Raw genomic sequence first — 20958 nt, 5'->3', positions numbered from 1 at the left:
CAGGACAGACAATTCCAAGATTACAAAGCAACCTCATGCCGGGAAAGACAACCCCTTGTACTCTTGACAGCAACAACCTGCAAACATCTAAAACCCTCATGTAGCAAAAAAAAAAAAAAGGTTCATAAAATACTCTGACCTAAGATACGATATTTTAGATGCTGAAACAGGATGTCATTGTTGAAGTGTCGAATGTGTTATTTTTAATTATATCAGATATGATGCATGTAACCAGTGTTCAGTTGCAAGATGAACAAAGCAGTCTTTAATTAACTCCTCATGTTTGAAACAATAACAAAACATCAAAGTCATATAATTCAACCACACTTCAAGTTGTTTGTTTCTCAGTTCTGTAAAATGTTCAACCTTAAAAGACACAAATACATACGATTTGTATGATCAATGCCTTGTTTTCAGGTGCATTATTTCAAAGCTTATAGAACAGTCTATAATAAAATGTGTGTCTATCAGCAGGTGCACAAGCCTTTAGCCCATCACTTTTTCCAAAGGATGACCGTTTCAGACCAGGTCTGTTCCAACGGTGTCTTTAAATGCTTAATTGAACCAATTAAATCTCCAGCCAGGTCCTAGGCTGTTCATTACTTGATTATATATGTTAAACCTGGTGTAGGATGGCCCTGCAGAAATGAAGTAGCATATCTCTGCAATAGACTCATCCAATAAGGACCAGACAACACAAGGCATTCAAACAGGATTACAGTGTTACCACAATATGATACAACAATAAATGACAGCGACTTCATAGCTAGCACTGCCAGGCCTAGGCCGATGTTTTCTCATAGCAGAGGATTTCCCCTGGCAAAGGATAAATAAAATAACATTTTATTTTTTATTTATTTTCCCTGCAATCCAGGGGCTAAAAGTTTATTTTTGTGACAGTTTTGAAAACTAAGTTACAATTGGCACCTATGTTTATTAACATGGTGACTTGGGCATGATGACTGGATATTGATAGCAGAAGTAAGTTACAAAGCAGTGTAGCACAACTTTGAGATCCACTCCTACAGAGGATGCAGGATTAATTAACACCGTTTCTAATATTAGCATTGAGGTACAGGGGGGGGTTTAAGAGATATCATGGAAGAGGTTGAACCTCCCTGATCCTGATCAAGAATGGATTTGGCATGAACAGTTGTATTATTGCTTTTGAATCTTGTGAATCAGTAGCAAACTTCGGCTTGGAATTTGGAAACAAAGAACTATCTTCAGTGCTGAGTAACTCAAAAAAGTGAAGCTACTTCTGCAAATCACACCTGCATTGATATTGTACTTCTCTTTTGGGGACAGGATGCATCTCTGGGTTTAAAATTTAGCAATTCTGTATTGTACTCTAACCCAAGATAGGAAAATAGAAAAGCAAGAGGTGGGGAGAATTTTTTTTTAAAAATGTATGTATAAGAACCACTACACTGTGAAACAAGATACCTAAGGGCTTTGTAGCTAAGCTGTTTTATGTATTGGTGTGGTCAATAATTTATAATGTAGCGGTCCAGGGGGCTTAGCCTTTATAAAACTACAATTTTAGGGGTGACCAGTCAGACTAGCCCCCGTAATTTGGACACTAGTCTCTGGCCTGGTACAGGCCAGCTGGCATGGTTTATTGGGCCTGCATAATTGTGGGAGGGTCCCATGCTGAATTATTCATAAGAATATAAGAACATAAGAACATACGAATGTTTACGAGAGGAGGCCATTCAGCTCATCTTGCTCGTTTGGTTCCTTATGGTTTGGTTTATATCTCCTGATTTGTGTGTGATTGAGACTATGTTCAGTTCATGACAATACCTTATAGGTGTAAAATAAGTGAGGTTATTCAAATGCTGTGCTTGATCCATGAATACATGCAATGCAAAATATAATTTAATTTTAATTGTGCAGAATGTCAAAATGTCAGAGGGAGTAAAATACAATGGAAGGCAGCTGTCTAGAAGGTGCTTCTTTGAAATTACTGCATGCCAGGTACAAGGAATATAATCTGCATAGACATGAATGAAGACAACATCACTCGCACCACTGCATCTCTGCAAGTTGTAGGTAAAACAGTTTTTAAAACACCCCATTGTTTTAGTTGTGTTTCCTTAGTGGGGTTATTGTTAATGGTCTATAAAATAATATATTGTAAGGACGTAATTTATTTGGTTTTATTCAACAATTACACAGCAGATGGCAGTAATAAACCATATCCAATTTAAGCAGTCATTTGAAAGAAAGAAAGAAAGAAAGAAAGAAAGAAAGAAAGAAAGAAAGAAAGAAAGAAAGAAAGAAAGAAAGAAAGGACATTTTGGAATGGACAGAAGAGCAATACAAAACAATCTCGGTATCTCTGGTGTTTACCCCTAAAAACTAAGAAAACGAAAAACAAAATGTGATGCATTGTGGGTGTGTCATTTTCTTTCTATCACTATTACAGTGTTTCATCAGGTACGAGGCTGTTCTGATGCTGAAGTCTGAAAAAAACAGACAGCAGGCATTACACGATAGGGAATGAAAAATCAGACTCTTGTTAAATTTCATGTAAAAAAACAAATACATTAAAAAGTACTAGTTAGCTTGCTTGAATCCTCACCAACCATGCTGTTTTCTGAATTACCTTTTGCCAAAGCTATATGCACTGGAATAAACAATGTTGTATTTATACAAGATTGTTTAAAAAGTTTAATGAAGAATTACTGTTGGGGGGGGGGGGGGGGGGAGTGGCTCATCTGGTAAAAGCAGTCATACAGCGCAGGGGATTCCGAAGGCAGCGATGGCTCTGCCACTCCCGTTGGTTAGGGAGGCAAAACCAGCAGGGACTGCTTCCCCTCATCGTGCTACAACGAACCCTGCTGGTCAGGCACCCAGTGAGCTCAGAATGGACATCTACAGGGCTGGCCTTTGTCCTCCAGAGGCTGGTAGCTCGCTGACATCCGCTCTTGAGTTCTTGGGTGTAAAAGAGGAAGCTGGGATTTGAGGAAGGCCACTGAGCCTTCGGTTCTCATGAACTGTGTGGGGAATTGGACATTCCAAATGGGGAGGAAATCGGTGATATAATAATTTGACACACTAAGTAATAAATAAATAAATAAATAATAATAATAATAATAATAATAATAATAATAATAATAATAATAATAATAATAATATATTATTACGATTGTCATGCTGATGCGCTAGGGAGGCCACACTGTGGTTGATCCCTGGAGCCAGCATTGCAGCCATTGTGTGTGCTGATGCGCCAGGGAGGCAAAATAGCCTGATCCCTGGAGCCAGCTTTACACTTTAGCTGTCAACACCAGGCAGAAGGATATCTGCAAACACAGATGGAAAGAAACACAGCTGAGTCCAATATCAGGATGAAGTTTTAACACCAACTGTCATGTAATGGAAATCATATATACAGTGCTCCCCCTTTATAAGGCGGCTCTTTATACTGAAGAACAGGTTATAAGGCAGTACGGTTATGGCTCCCATTCGCCCTATAATGCCATTACACTAACACTAGTATGCTCATTATAAGGCGACAAATAGCACGGTCTCTTAACTATGGATTAATTTGTCTGTCCATCCATCAACAGTCTAAAGCACCATTGACCATTGTTCCATAGTCCAATATCTGTGTTGTTGTGCATATTTGAGCCTTTTAGTCTTGTTCCCCTTTCTTACCAGAGGTATTGTTACTGCAACACATCCTTTAAGTCCTGATTTCAAGAGTGACCTTCGTACTGTTGATTTGATGGACAACGACACCTGTGCCTTCTGCCAGTTCTGTTGTCAATTCAACGCTTGTCTTCTTTCTATTCCTTAAGGATATTATCTTCAAGTATTGCTCATCCTTGTTAGACAGCTTTTTGGGTCTTCCAGTCCTGGGTTTGTCAATTACAGATGCTGTTTCTCTGTACTTGTTGATTATGCTTTGGATACCACACTTTGAAAATGCAAGCTATTTCACTCAATGTTTTTCCTTCTTTATGCAAGTCAAGGATGTTATAATAGCAGAAAACACTAGTGGAGGCTTTGAGTAAATTATTGATGCTCATAATGCATCAGAGTAGAAAAAATGCAAAAATGTAGTCTTTTTCATTATTTTTAATACAGTTCCTTTTTTTACCAGCCCTTGAATAAGAACTGTGAAATGTGTAGCATCAAAGTCTTTGTTAAGATCATTAAAAAGTGATCCACTGTTTAGATTAGCATTAACACCAATTCCTTCTACTGTAAAGGCAGCGCAGAAGAGCTTTTCGTCCAACTGTGGTTTATAGAATGTATTCTGCATGTGACATCTTAGGTACTTCTGTTCCCCCTTTGGCTGACGAATGTCACATTTTCTGAAACAATGTTCTGCAAAGCAGGTCTCTCTCATTGGCTCCTTTGGAGTTCTTTTCTACTTACTTTTCTGCTTTTATCTGGTAAGTACACATCTTTTAAATATTTAATATTACCAACAATTAGCTGTTATGGGTGAAACATCATTATAAGTCGATGTAATTCAAGGGTAATTACAAATAAACAAGAGTATGATTTTCAAATAAATTCTAAGTAATATTCATCCCTTTATATTAACCAGCAAAGGAAATGCTCTTCCATTTTCTCTTTTTCTCTGTTATAAATGTTAATGATGATTAGGTTAAGTTTGGGATTGTAAAACCTTTTATTTTTAAATGGCAATTTACATGGTAAAGATTTGATAATAATAATTTGGTAAATAGAAACTGATTAACATAAAAAGCTGATAATTCAGTATCCAATATCTGCTTCTTACAATGCCTCCCTGTGTCCCTATATCGCATTAATGTTCTAACAATCCAATAACACAATACCTACAAAGCGTTCTTCATTTCATCAGTGACAACAGAAGAAGTAACTCACGTCTATGGAGTCTTGAACAGTTCTGTGTCCTTGAGCCTTGAAAAGACAAACCTGCTCCACAGCTCTGACATCATCTGGAAGAAGGAGGATTCTCTGATGGTTAAGTTTCAGAATTTTACACCCATTTTTTATGAAGATTATGGAACCAGAGTTAAAATCTTTCCTGATGGGACCCTTAGTCTGGCCAAAACTTTGAAAACGGATGAAGGCAAATACACGGTGCTGTTGTTAGACAGATCTGGCATTGTTACACATGAAGAACAGTATTATTTATTCATTACAGGTAAGTTATTTTTTCCATCTCTTTCACTGTTGAGGTTAAGAAGGGATATGTTTAATACAATTTAGAATATGACAAAAAAATATATAGTCATTCAAATCCAACAGCAGAATGACAGGGAGAGTCACGCTGTTATAAATGACTCTGTGTTGCTAAGCAGATTCAAAGCTTTATCTAAGTGATCTTTATTTAAGGGAACTTCATGGAGTATCATCTCCCTCTCCCTCTCTCTCTCTATATTAGTAAATAACTATTTACTACTTCAAAATCAAAATTTGTTGAAAACAATAAAAAATGATACTGCATGTGCAATGTCAAACACATTCATTGTAATTGCGGTGTCTGTAGCAAACATAACACAATGCTCTGCAGCACTTTACCTCTTCTTACTTGGTAATTACGGTCTATTGTTTCCATATTAACAGAAAGTAAGGAAGTCCATCCTGTGTACGTCATCCTTGGCAGCTCAGTTTTCCTGCATGCAGGAAACGAGAACGCACAGAGCACCTCTGATATTAGATGGAAGAAAGGAGACACCCTGTTGGTTAGGGTTAAAAATGATGTTCCACGTTTTTATAATGATTATAGATACAGAGCTGAAATCTTCACAAATGGGACTCTCAGACTAGACAGCACTAGAGAAAGAGATTCAGGAATTTACATTGTGGAGAGGTTCAACAGACATGGCAAGCTGCTCTGCACTGAGGCTCATCACTTAATCACAATTAGTAAGTTATTGGCACAGGTATCGTTGTCCATCAAATCAACAGTACGAAGGTTACTCTTTAAATCAGGACTTAAAGGATGTGTTGCAGTAAGAATACCCCTGTTAAGAAAGGGAAACAAGACTAAAAGGCTAAAATATGCACAAGAACACAGAAATTGGACTATGGAACAATGGTCAAAGATGCTTTGGACTGTTGATGGATGGACAACAACACCTGTGCCTTCTGCCAGTTCTGTTGTCAATTCAATGCTTGTCTTCTTTCTATTCCTTAAGGATATTATCTTCAAGTATTGCTCATCCTTGTTAGACAGCTTTTTGGGTCTTCCAGTCCTGGGTTTGTCAATTACAGATGATGATTCTCTGTGGTTGAAAATCTAGTGATGCAAGCTATTTCACTCAATGTTTTTTGTTCTTTATGCAGACTTTTGCACATCAGTGTATATTATATAGTTAGGATTTTAAGGATACAGTACTTGGTTGTATTTTGTTAGATTCAGTTAAATTTCATAAACATTTCAACTTTAAGAGTACATTTCTAAATTACAACAAAATACAGTAACATTTGAGGGCACTATTAACATAGTCTTAAATGAACATTCTCAACATAAACCAAGTTTGAGCACAAGATTGCAGTTTAATGGTGGATACACACAAGGCAGTCCTACTGCATATTTATTAACTGTTTATTATCATGTAACTAAATTGGTACAAAATAAATAGCTTCTGTACATACTATGCTAACATTTGTATTTGACATGCTTATTTGTTTACAACAGTTCAACTGTTCAGGTTTTATTTATTTTTTAACACTTGGCAAACAATTAAATCCCAGACCATTAACATGCCTTGGTTGTATCTCTCTCTGTAAACAGAAAACACAGATTTTCAAAAAGTATATGGAGTCTTGGGAAAATCAGTTTTTCTCCACGTGTCTAACAAGAACCTGCTGAATGGCATTGACATTCTGTGGAAAAGAGCAACAGTTCCTGTAGCTCGCTTGAAAAAGAGCACAGTTTTTTACTATGGGGACTATGAAAACAAAGCAAACATATTTACAAATGGGACTTTGAGATTGGACAGGATTGATGATGCTGACACAGGACCTTACAGTGTGGTTGTGTCTGATGCCAATGGAAGAAACATACACAGCGAAATAGCTCAACTATTCATGATGAGTAAGTCATTGTTTAAAGCCATTTTGTTAGTGAAAGTATACTATGTACATTGTCTGGCATTATTCAAACATAGATGTTATTTTATGGGGGAACATGAACTACATAAGCTATGATGCTTTCAGGTACATACATGTATTTTCATCTGATTTAAGCGCACATAGAAATGCCAAAACAATCTGGATAGTGTTTTTTTACCTTAAAATATCAGATTTCAGAAGGTTAGAAATGTATACTAGTACTTAAGTTCTAAGTTTCTGTTTGTTTGTTCAGTGCCTCGTTTGGGTTGTAGTTAAAGCTTTGTCGTTTTGTTGTTTTCCTGTCTGCTGTCAAAAAGCATTACATGTTGGTAAACGTTTTGGTATTTTGTTAACTGATGGATTCACACACACACATAACTATTTTCTTTCAGTTTACACTGAGTGCACACCTGTATATGGAGCTAAAGGCAGCACAACATTTCTATTTCTGGAAAATCAGAACGATATCCAAACAATCAATTTCGACAAGACATGGAAAAAGGGGGGCTCCCTTGTGGCTGAGTTGAACGGTTTTACCCCTTATTACTACGGGCACTATGAAACCAGGACTGGGGTCTTTAAAAATGGGACCATCAGATTGGACAGGACTCAAGAGTGGGATACAGGAAACTACAGTGTGGACTTTTTTGACAAAGTCAAAAATAATATAGGCAGATGGGCCATTCAGTTGTTCATCATTGGTATTATTATTATTATTATTATTATTATTATTATTATTATTATTATTATTATTATTATTATTATTATTATTATTCACTTGAGCAATGCTTGATATTTCGAAGTTCCCATACCCAGCATTGTTATTTTATATCATTGGATACAATATTAGTTATTTACACACAGTTCTATATTTCAACAGCACCTCCACCATGTATTCTTATCTCTGCTGTGTATTAAATATTCCAAGTCTACAATTCATAATTACTGCATGTTTTATTCTTAGCTTAATTTTGAAATCTGAATGTGTTTCACTGTTTTTCTTTTCCAGATGGTGTTTCCCAACCTGAGGTAAAATATACTTGTCTTCCCAATGGAAAAATTCAGTTCAACTGCTCAGTAGAAAAAGGCAGTGACCCTTTATTTCAATGGAGTTTGGATGGAAACATACTAGTTGGTGAAACTGCATTCCACACTATTAAAAAAAATGTGGCGGTTTTGTACCATGTGGTTTCAGGAAAATTAATCTGCATCGCGGCAAACAATGCCAGTGAAAGTCACAGTGACCCCATCTCATTTGCCTGCGAAGGTAAGAGAAAAAGCTTGTATATTTAGTATTACATTAAAGTACATTCAAATTCCCATTCATTAAGTAACTAATCAATTGATTACACAGTATACACTATAAAGCCTAGGCTGTGACAAGCAGCTACATATTCAGCAGCAAGTTATGCTGTTTTCTCTACAGTACCTCTCTCCCAAAACATGTGCAATCATTTTTCATCTCTCTCTCTCTCTGTCTAGAAGAAAATATAAATACACATAGCCATCAGTTTGAGTCCATAGAAACTCTCTTGGGAACGTCAGTGTTTTTCCAGTTTAAAAGCAGTGGCTTGGCTATAGGCTCTGACATTGTATGGAAGAAAGGGGAATCCCCAGTGGCTTGGTTGCAGAACAATGGCACTGTTTGCAATGGAGACTACAAGAACAGGGCTGAGATCTTTGCTAATGGATCGTTGAAACTGGACAAGACTCGTGAAACTGATTCAGGAAATTACAGCGTGGACGTGTTTACAAAACATGGAACAAAGATACGGAGAAGGATTGCTAAATTAATCATAATTGGTAAGTAAATATTCTGTGCTTTACAAAATGTGTTTTCATCCTAATTCTAACTCTAACCCTAACTCCCATAACACAAACCCTAACCCTAACCCTTTTCTGATACAATTGTGTACTTAAATATATTGTGCAAAAATATTTACACATTAAGTACATTGTTACTATGCATAATACCATTGTAATTATGTGGAAGTACACATGTAGTAACTTCTATGTAAATACACAGTAATTAGAGACACTTAATGTAAAGTGTGACTGCAGATTTAAACACATTATTATTGTTGAGGGTCAAAACCTAAAGTTTCTTTTGAAAAGAGGAGATATGAAAGGCGTGGTCAGAGAGAGCCAGAGAACACCACCACTGTCTTAATTATTGTGAATTATTTATCATGAATATTTGTATTTCAACTGTAACATTATTATACTGCAGGTCATACAGAGTTCCTACCTGTATATGGAGCTGTGGACAGCTCAGTGTTCCTGTTTATGAAGAATAACACAGACCTTGAAAATATGTCTCCATTGGAATGGAAGAAAGGAGAGTTACTGGTGGCTACGTTTAAAGGTTCTAACCCTAGTTACTATGGAAACTATAAAAAAAGGGCTCAAATCTTTTTTAATGGGACTCTCAGACTGAAGTTAATAAAAACTGACGAAGGAAATTACAGTGTGGACTTTTATAACAAATATGGGATAAATACACGCAGATGGATCACAAAGTTATTCCTACTTGGTAATGTATTATTATTATTATTATTATTATTATTATTATTATTATTATTATTATTATTATTATTATTAGGCTATTATAAATCACATATCAGTAACCAGTAACACTTTAGATTTCGGTGTCTCGAATTAATGTGTATTTGCTAAGTCGTTACTTAGTAAATACATGTGTACACATAATTACGATGGTATTATGCAGGTACAATGTACTTAATCAACAAATCGATATGTAGCATTGATTTTGGCTTTTTCAAGCGGTCGTTATGCCTATTTTGTTATTAAATAATCGCCCTAATGTGATTTCCGAAATTATGTTGATTTATGAAATAATGTTAATATCTTAACGAGCAGTGCTTCTTGCAACTATTTATTTTGTTTGCATGGGAATTTAAAAGCAAATCTGTGTTAATTGTCAGGAGTTAATTTATCAGGAGTTAATATGCACTGGAAAAGAAGGCTTTTAATTAACGAAAGAGTATATATATTTATAATACGTCAATTCATCATGTTTAGGGTGTATCTATTCGTTTCGCAGTCCCCTCAGCCAAACTGCACGAGAGGACATCTTTTAACTTATATAATAAACTAAGTTTATCCAGATGTCAAATGCTTTGATAGACAACTGACTGTGTACCAACATGAAAGAGTAAGTAACGAGGTTCTGAAAAATATAGCGTTGTAAGTCCCTACGTGTTGCTACAATGTTTAAATAACGTACCTGTCAGGTTTCATTGTTAACATCCTGACACTTATAACTTTAGTCTGTTTCAAAGCTCTTTTCAAAAAGTCCGCTCTAGTGCACTGGGGTTTGAGATCTGTCCTCTAAATCACTGCAGGAAGAGCAATTAAAAAAAAGAAAAGAAATGGCTTTTCTGTTCCGTACCACATCACGGATGGCTATTGCTGTGTTACCTGTTTGACAATGCGGACAATAACCCTTACACTATCAGTGCACTAGGGCGGCTATTTTTAAAAGACCTTTGAAACAGACTTTAAAGTTATGAGGGTAAAAAGCTGTCAGGAAGTTAAGAATGAAAAGAAAAATAACAGGTACGTTATTTAAATAGCTGTAGCAGCACGTGGGGATGTGTAACGCTATATTTTTCGGAACACCGCTACTTACTAAATTTATTCTTAATGGAACTGCAGTCACACACACATCACATACTTTAATGTTTTTCAGATGTGGTCTCAGTTCCAAAGGTGGACTATTTCTGCCTGTCCAATAGGAAGGTTGAGCTTCACTGCTCAGTAGAAAGGGGGAGTGACCCTGTATTCCAATGGAGTTTAAATGGAAAGGCATTATCTGGTGAAAGCACCTCCTCTACTGTTAAAAACCATGTGCTTGTCTTGAACCACGTGGTTTCGGGAAGGATAGGATGCACTGCTGCAAACAATGTCAGTACAAGTCAGAGCGAACTGGTTTCATTTTCCTGTTTAGGTAAGAATCCTGCAATCGAATCTGTTCTGTGTTCAGACAAGGCAAGGCAATGTACAAAATCTAACATCATTGCATCAAATTAAATGTATAGTCCATCTTTATATACACAGTCTTGGTTATAACAGCTCTTATAAACATGATAAATCATTTACACTTAGCATGTCGTGCAAGATTTCCAGTTTCCTGATAGATGGTAACCCTTTTTCGAATGTAATTTTTGTGTCACTATTTGATTTGAATTTGAGTGTGCATGATGGAGGATGCCAATCTGGAACATACCGAACAAACTTAAAGTGAAATAAGATCTCAATATCAAAATTGTGTTTTCTAGGGATACTTTCAGGGAGCCTCTGATCCTTACAACTTGTTTTATTTTCTCACAAAATACAGATATAATCCCATTTCAAACCGTGGACAGTGTCTTGGTAAGCTCTTTATTACTCCTGTTGAAAAACATTGCAAATAGCTCTGCCATTGAATGGAGAAAAGATAACCGCTCTGTGGCTGGATTCAAACAGGAGGCCCCCTATTACAATGAAAACTATAAAGACAGAGCCAGCATGTTTGCAAATGGGACCTTGAGACTGGACAAGACTCAGAACACTGATTCAGGCTCTTACAGCGTCATTGTTTTTGACAAAAGTGGGAAAAATACACAAAAAGGGATTGCTCAGATAATTATCATTGGTAGGTTGTCGTTCATCATATGTATGTAGCATAAACCTGTCTAAGAAGCTTATTGCGACTGGACATGACTTTAATGTGGCCTGTTATGCTTCATGTACAGTATGTCCCAAGGCATGTTTATTTGAACGTAACGACAACTTTGTTATTTTGCATTCCACTAGCCTTCACGGAATGCCCTCAGGCAAATGGAAGCATGGGCAGCTCGGTGGTTCTCTTTCTCAACAACGAAGACCATATACACTTTTCTAATATTGAATGGAAAAAGGGGAACTCTCTTGTGGCAAAACTAAAATACTCTGTTCCCCATTACTATGGAGACTATCAAAACAGGGCCGAGATTTTCAACAATGGGACCCTCATACTGCATGAGACTCAGGGAACTGATACTGGAAATTATAGTGCAGAGTTTTTTGATACAAATGGAAATGTTCGATTTAAATGGATCACTCAGTTACTCATAGTTGGTATGCTATATGTATTAATATTATTATTATTATTATTATTATTATTATTATTATTATTATTATTATTATTATTATTATTAGTATTATTATTATTAGTATTATTATTATTATTATTATTATTATTAATTGTATGCCTACCATGGAAGTAGTGACTATTAGCAAATGATAACTACAATGTAACTACTGCACATGTTGTTGTCTATCCCTTCACTATTTCAATGTTCTTTCTACAGCACCCCCTGGTATTGAAACTGGTAGCATGTATACTGCAGGTAAGAATGAAGAGCAGGTTATGTTCTACAGTATGTCGTTTGGAAACAATGTACTTACACCCTAATCACTCTCGTTTTTTGTATATTACAATTGAAAATGTACATAGTATGTCCTATTAAATTGACCGTACCTCAATTGAACTAGCTGACTATATTAAAGGACTGTCCAAACTTTGATGGTACATTCTTCTTAACTTCACAGGTGTGATATATGGAATTTTCCGGCACTTTGTAACAAGCATTCTTGTTTTGATCTTCTTTCTTGGAGCATTGCGGCGCGTGATTAAAAAGCTACATCTCCACATAGGTACATATGATTTTATCATCTTTATATTATAGTCCTGCTGCTCAACTACCGTTGAAATGATTGGGATTTTGTTTTACTTAAGAAAAGGGGTTGAGATTTATAAAATAATAATATTCTAACAGTTTATCTGGACAATCAGCAAAAGGCAATTAATACCACTGATTCCTTATCAGCAATGCTAAATTGACAATATTGGAAAGACCAATACAATAGCAATCCTCTGCCCTTTCATGTGATTTATTATGCAAAGATGTAGTAATGTTTGTCAGCGTGGGACATGCATAGCAGAAGTGTGGCTTTTTAAGACACTATTAAAACAAGCCAGTCAAGAGGTACATATATTTACAGTTACTTTGTCTTTCATATCTGCTTATTGTCAAAAAGGTTATTAAAGATTGATCTTAAACTTTGATCTCAATAGTTAATATACTGTTTATTCTGTTTTTAATTCAGGCAAAGAGAAGGAAGTTCCTATCCAGCCAAAACAAGATACAGAAACTGAAGTGTTGAGTACTACAGAGTTCTGATCGCTTGTGGCACCATCCTGTAATATAATGTGTAATTATATTTTCAATTTCAAACCTTCTGGGATGTATATAGCATGATACCATTTGTAATTAAAAAATAATAATACTTTGACCTTGCTCTTGGATGACCCCCTAAGAAGTTTTCAGACTTTTCTTTTTTAGTGAAAAATTATATTAAATTGCACAGCCACTGTCTGTACCTAAGAAGGTGCATTTATGAACCAGGTCAAATGGAACATCTTTTAGCTAAACACATATGGCATGCACCTATTTACATGTACATGCATTTGTATACATTGAGGCTTTCTTTTTTTTGTCGCTATTTAATTTTTACTGCAAATTTAAGAAACATAGAGAATGTTAAATTAAATAAGTCTATCTTTAAAAAAAAATTTAAAAAATTGAAATAACGGTTGGTATTCAGACTAACACTCCACTCACATAAAGCTCAGCTGGAGTGGGGTCTAAAAATAAACTTTTTTGTTCAGCAATTTCTTTATTGTGTGTTGCATTATTTATTTATTTATTTATTTATTTATTTATTTAGTTAGTTATTTCAATCTAATTACATTTTTATCACCTTCTATCTTCTGACAAAAATAAACATCTGAATTTACACCTTTTAACACAAATACACTTTTTCCTCAGGTACAGTGTTTTACATAGAACTATAGAATTAGCGCAGAGGTGGTCTATATAATAGGGGGTGACAGACAGGAGAGGCACAGGCAGTGATGTATTTAAAGTAATCACACATGAAAAACCATGTGATGCTATCAGCAATGGCAGTGCATGGATGAAATACAACAAAAGGTACAAAAAGGAAAAAGAAAACACTGTGCAAAACAAAACTACTAACAACTACACTGCTATAAAGGGAGGTCCCGCTTACACACACTCCTATACGTGCAGGATTTAAAAATCCTTCAACGAATCCCTGTTTCCTATAGCAACTTAAACCCCGACCCTGGTTCCACACATGGTCATCTGTGGTTTTAGTACAGTTGAATTCAATACTCCGAACCCGGTTAAACACACGGTGGTTGAAGGTATTGGCTTCTGAATCTTTCTTGTCTGGGTAGAGTGGACGGTCTTGGTCCTTCAGTCTTGGTCCTTTGCTCATGGCCTTTCAGCAGCCCTGATGTGTAACTGACCCCCTTTTATTGTGAGACGCATCTGAACAGATGAAACACCACCTCTGAAGTGTGGATTTAATACCCATTAATTCACATTACCAAGCAAGAATAAGAATGCAAATATATTTTAATAATATACATTCATAAGTTAGTGGCAATTTTAGATTCAAAATGATATATTACAGGGTTTGCTCAATCAAATAATTACATAGAAAGAATTAGTGAGGCTAAAATTCAAGCACTTGAAAAAGACAAAGATGCATTTATTGTGCTAAGTAAAAAATGTAAATCTTGAAAGAAACAAAACATTGCTGTTACTAAGCTTTAAAGACATATTACAGAGAGTTCACCGCATGTTTCTTACTAACTCTGTAACATCAGCAGTTTGATTTTCATCTTACAAACTTTGCACACTGTTAAATCCTTCCAAATCATACTCATTCCTATTGTACCTAGTTATGTCCACTGTTTATCACATTAAGTGGCCAATTGCATCATTTTCATGATGTTTCAATGGAGACCCACAATCTTTTGAAAAAAGCTAAGCATATGTGTAAATGATTTAAAACAGAACTTTGGGAGCTCCTCCACAAAAAAGTACCCTGTAACTATAATCCACTTGTAGGTCATTTCACTTCTACAGTAATTCTTGTTCTATACTATTCTGAACATACAGTTAATATATTTCATTGACATCAACTTTTTCATCATACTGAGAGCTCTAATTATGAATTTGCAGCTTTGGCAGGGGATGTCTGGCAATGACATGGTTTGGTTATATGAGGTCTGTGGTTATCTTTTTAAACTAATAGAAAGATCTGTCCAGTATAAAAGCCCTCCCATTAAGCACAATTCTTGCTACAGGCCGGCTGCAAAGAAGGGTAACAATCTTGTACAATTATTTTAACTTATTCGAGAACCTGAACCACAATACATAAACCACCTGCCTGTCTTAACACATGCGCTTTCACAACTACACGTCTGCAATAGCAGATCAAATCCAAATATATACAAGTCAGCAAAATACGTCACACTCCTAACCACAGGTCTGTTTGAGTTTCAAATAAAATTGTTGGTGTTCTATTATTCACTGATCAAACACATCTCTTCTCTTACCATGAATTACAACGGGAGGCATCTGCTTGTGTTGAGTTGTTTGCTGTTTTTATCAGGTACATTTTTTTTTGGTTTGTTTATTTTTTTTTATTAATCTGAAAGAAATCAGACACATAGTTACTTGAAAAATATTTTTCCATCTAAAAAAAAAAATGTGATTAATTAATGGGTCCGCATTGTAGTTCATTTATGCATTTACAATGAAAAATGAAGTATTGGTAAATTAAACCCATAATTGCAGGCATATTTAAACGTGTTTGTTTTTATGTTTTGAAAGGGAAAATAAATGTTTTAAATTACAAAACAACTAAATGTAATGATCCAAACCATATGATGCATTTATATGGAGTGAGAAATGTGTCCTCAATTAAGGGAACATATATGTCTCTAATCGATCTAGTTTCCAAAGCAGTGTTCTTTTCAGGTTCAGGTTCTTTCACACAACGCAAGTAAATGTTGACATTGTTTTCTTGCATTTCCTATCAAGGTCATGTTACTATCTGGACCAATACTGAACCAACTGCTGAAGTTATGGACCCCCAAACCCAGACTAAACCAAACTCCAAAATACAGCTTAGCAACATGCCCCAAGACTTAGTGGAGACATGTTACTCAGAGGAAACACATAGAAAAGAGAATACTGTAATCACAATTGGTATGTTATTATCAAATAATGTATCTGAGAGAGCAGAAATCACATACATTCTTATTACCTTTCTGTCTCTTATATTGGTTAGAATGGCCTGTAGTATACAACAAAAGAAAGGCATCACGTATACAATAGGATATGTAATATTCAATGAATATGACATATTTCTCTCTCTGTCTCTCTAGTCTTTTATAACATAAAAAAATCTTTGCACAGAAAGCTTTCAATGGTTTTACCTTAAACTCTGGTAATTATTGACAAAGTATATAGATTAGATAGTTACAAACAAGAGATTGAAAAAAACAAAACAAATTAGTTATTGATTGCAAAGTGTTGTAGGAGACATCCAAAAAGGTTTGCATTTTAGGGAAATAATTGAATTTGAACCATCATCACTTTTAATGGCAAGGATTTGGATTATTATTACTTTGTATTATTTTCCTTCACATTTTTGTAAAATGATTGAAATGTAGTTCTATAACGTTCCTAATCTCTGTTTCACTGTTTGGATGTACAGATAATAACCTCATTCAAACTGTTCCTATACGCTTGGGGAGCTGCGTGATTTTCCAGCTGAACAACACTAATATGTCAGAAAGATCAGACATTTCCTGGAGGATGGGCCACACTTGTATTGGTCGTTTAAAGAACAATAACCACTATTACTGTGGGACCTATAAGAAAAGAGCTGAGATCTTTGTGAATGGTTCTTTACGATTGTGCAATGCAAACACAACTGATATGGGCAAATACAGTGTCCAGGTGTTTGATAAAGATGGAAAACGCAGACAGACAGGGGCTGCTGAATTAACCATGTTTGTTACTGGTAAGGTATTATCTCTATAATAACTGTGTTTTTTTTTTTAATTTAGTCCTTTAATTGATTTTTACCCTGTTTTTCTCCCAATTTGAAATAGCCAATTACAGTGGCTCTCAAAAGTATTCACCCCTCTTGGACTTTTCCACATTTTATTGTGTTACAACATGGAATCAAAATGGATTTCATTAGGAGTTTTTGCCACTGATCAAAACAAAAAAAGTCCATCATGTCAAAGTGAAAAATAAAATCTACAAATTGTTCTAAATTAATTACAAATATAAAACAGAAAATAATTGATTACATAAGTATTCACCCCCTTGCTATGACACGCCTAAATAAGCTCTGGTGCAACCAATTGTCTTTAGAAATCACATAATTAGTTGAATGGAGTCCACCTGTGTGCAATTAAGGTGTTTCACATGATTTGAGGTTAAATACACCTGTCTCTGGGAGGTCCCACAGTTGGTTAGTACATTTCCTAACAAAAACTACATCATGAAGACAAAGAAACACCAAAAGCACCAAATCAGGGGTAGGATATAAGAACATTTCCAAGGGATTGAATATCCTCCGGAGCACAGTAAAGTCCATTATTAAGAAATGGAGAGAATATGGCACAACTGTAAATCTGTCTAGAACAGGCCGTCCTCTAAAACGGAGTATCTGGGAGAGAAGGGCATTAGTCAGGGTGGCCACCAAGAGGCCTAAGGCAACTCTAAAGGAGTTACAGTCTTCCACGGCTGAGCTGGGAGACACTGTGCATATGGCAACAATAGCCCGGGTGCTTCACAAAACTGTCCTTTATGGGAGAGTGGCAAAAAGAAAGCCATTGTTGAAAAAACTCACATCAAATCTCAGCTAGAGTTTGCCAGAAGGCATGTGGGAGACTCTGAGACAGTGGAAGAAGATTCTATGGTCTGATGAGATCAAAATAGAGCTTTTTGGCCTCAACGCTAAGCGCTATGTTTGGAGCAAGCCTAACACCGTACATCATCCTGAGAACACCATCCCTACAGTGAAGCATGGTGGTGGCAGCATCATGCTATGGGGATGCTTCTCTGTGTCAGGCCCTGGAAAGCTTGTGAAGATAGAGGGCAAAGTACAGAGAAATCCTGGAGGAAAACCTGCTGAAGTCTGTAAGAGACCTGGGACTTGTGAGAAGATTCATCTTCCAGCAGGACAATGACGCCAAACATACAGCCAAAGACACACTGGAGTGGCTTAAAAACAAAAAGGTCAATGTCCTGGAGTGGCCCAGTCAAAGCCCAGACCTCAATCCAATTGAGAATATGTGGAAAGAGTTGAAAATTGCTGTTCACCAAAGGTCCCCATCCAACTTGATGGAGCCTGAGCAATTTTGCAAATAAGAATGGGCAAAGATTGCAGTGTCCAGATGTGCAAAGCTGGTAGAGACTTATCCAAATAGACTCATGGCTGTAATTGCTGCCAAAGGTGCCTCTACCAAATATTGACTCAAGGGGGTGAATACTTATGCAATCAATTATTTTCTGTTTTGTATTTGTAATTAATTTAGAACAATTTATAGAACAATTTTATTTTTCACTTTGACATTATGGACTGTTTTTGTGTTGATCAGTGGCAAAAACTCCTAATTAAATCCATTTTGATTCCAGCTGACCTGACAAGTTGAGCTTCATCATTTCTACAGTGTGTTAAAGATCCCATGAAAAAGCATATCTCTCTCTTTCTCTCTCCCAACACAGATATCAAAGCTAGATGTCAAACTGTACATGGGGTCTTGGGCATGTCAGTGTTTCTGCATGTGCAAACGGAGGTCCTGCAATTCTCTGTTATTCAATGGAACAAGCAGAACACCCCTGTAGCTCGGCTGGATAAGAACAGTGCAACTTCCTTTAGAGATTACAGAAACAGAGCAGAGATCCTCACTAATGGCACCTTGCTACTGAAAAGGACACAAGAAACAGATAAAGGGATGTACAGTTTGGTTATATCTGACAGAAATGAAACAATAGCCACAGAATTTACTGAGTTATTCCTGTTTGGTGAGTAGAATGTGCCTGTCTTCTATCTCTTTTCTGTTACATTAAGTGTCTCTAATTACTGTGTATTTACACAGTAGTTACTTAGTAAATACATGTGTACTTACACATAATTACAATGTTATTATGCAGTTACAATATACTAACTACATGACCTAACACTAACCTCCATAACCCTAATGCTTTTCTGATTCAATTGCGTACTTACATACATCGTGCAAAAAGATGTACACATTAAGTACATTGTAACGATGCATAATAGCATTGTAATTATGCGTAAGTACACATGTAATTGTTAAGCAACTTCCATTTAAATGCACAGTAATTAGAGATACTTAAAGTGTTAACCTCTTTTCTTCATTCTACTGTTTTGTAGAATAAACTCGCTTGGTTCAAAACATGAACACTATTCTTGGGTACTACTGAAAATATATGGTTATTAAAAATAAAATAAAGTAGAGGTTAACAGTTCAGGTAATGCGACCATATCTGATTTCAGCTTCCCAAACCCCAATGAGCAGCACTGCCATGATTCTTTCTTTTTTCAGATGTAGTGTCTCAGCCCCTGGTGAATTACTCCTGCCGGCACAATAAGAATGTTCAGTTCCACTGCTCAGTACAAAACGGTGACTACCTTATGTTCCAATGGAGTTTAAATGGAATCACACTAGATGGCAAAAATGCCTCCTCTAGAAACAAAACCGCTGTACTAGCCTTGAACGAGACGATCTCTGGAAGTTTGGTCTGTATTGTTAGAAACAACATCAGTAAAAGTCAGAGTGAACCTTTCTCATTTACCTGCGCAGGTAAGGATCTTTCAATATGTATTATACAGTAAATATTTTATTTTATTATTTATTTTTATATATAGCATCCATAGCCCACAGTGGCCCTTCAGTAGCTGCTAAAATCATATTTCTTTCACTATTAATTGACATGTTTTTGAGTCTCTTAGTGTCCAAATCCGACCCAGAACATAATGGGAGATTAACCCTAGGATGTATAAACAGGTCTGGCTTCATCAAAGGATGGCATCCCATGTTATTCTTTTAAATCTAAATATCTGTTTCTCATAACACACAATACAATTAAATACAAATCTGAAAAAAATGCAATACAGGGTTGATTTGAAGTAGTGCAGTTATCATGTATGTTTCTTTACTACAAAGGTGTGTTTGGTGGAATTATCTGGTTCATGATTGGAGGCACTGGCACCACTGTGCTGTTGATCATCATTGCAGTATCTGTTCTACATTGCTGCCTTCAAAAGCCACAATCCCAACCAGATGTTGGTAAGTCTGAATGATTTTAATGATAGAGCTTGGATTGAAAACTTGGTCAGGTGTCCTTGTGTGATATCAAATGACACTGGCATGAATTCTAGCGTTAGTTAAACTGTTACACTATAAATAGTTCAAAAAACAAAATAAAAGACAACATAGAAGCATCTCAAACACCAACGGTGCATTGTACTTTACCAACGGCATCTAAACCTGCTTTAAAACATGTCAATGCCTTTTAAGAATTTTCTGTGGAATGGTAAAAGCCTAGCAAAATATGGAAAGCATGGTACAGTAAAAGCCATTCAAGAATGCCAAATAACATGCTATGAATTAGCCATGCTAGAGCAGCTTTTAAATGTTCTGCAGCTGGATTGCTGCAGTTACAGATTGCATGGTCAGTAACATAAGCAGTTTGTTTTTCGTTTCACCAAAAAATGGTGTAACATTAATACAGTGGTAAAAGCTTTGTAATTCTGCCTGTAAATGTTCAAACTGAACACATAACAAATTCAGAAAAATAAACCACTCTCTGCATTCACATTATTTTTAATTTTTTTTTTTATTATTATTTTTTAGAAATGTTAGATTTTGAGCACACGCAGGATGCCCCAATCCCATCCTCAGTGTTACAGAGAAAGCTA

The 20958-nt window shown here is 35.9% G+C and overlaps 1 protein-coding gene across 1 annotated transcript; it reads left to right on the top strand.

The window, feature by feature from the left end:
- Positions 1-2006: 2006 nt before the first annotated feature.
- On the top strand, positions 2007-13690 carry LOC117431775 (inactive tyrosine-protein kinase 7-like). Its single transcript, XM_058996613.1, has 14 exons — positions 2007-2055; positions 4844-5149; positions 5572-5874; positions 6746-7048; positions 7458-7766; positions 8075-8332; positions 8548-8868; positions 9296-9598; positions 10778-11035; positions 11426-11722; positions 11884-12186; positions 12420-12458; positions 12661-12765; positions 13219-13690. Exons 1-14 carry the CDS (start codon positions 2007-2009, stop codon positions 13290-13292), a joined length of 3228 nt encoding a protein of 1075 aa, XP_058852596.1. The 3' UTR covers positions 13293-13690.
- The last annotated feature ends 7268 nt before the right edge of the window (positions 13691-20958 follow it).

This window comes from Acipenser ruthenus, chromosome 22 (genome assembly GCF_902713425.1).
Source record: "Acipenser ruthenus chromosome 22, fAciRut3.2 maternal haplotype, whole genome shotgun sequence".
Lineage (NCBI taxonomy): Eukaryota > Metazoa > Chordata > Actinopteri > Acipenseriformes > Acipenseridae > Acipenser > Acipenser ruthenus.
This window is presented reverse-complemented; position numbering and strand designations above follow the sequence as displayed.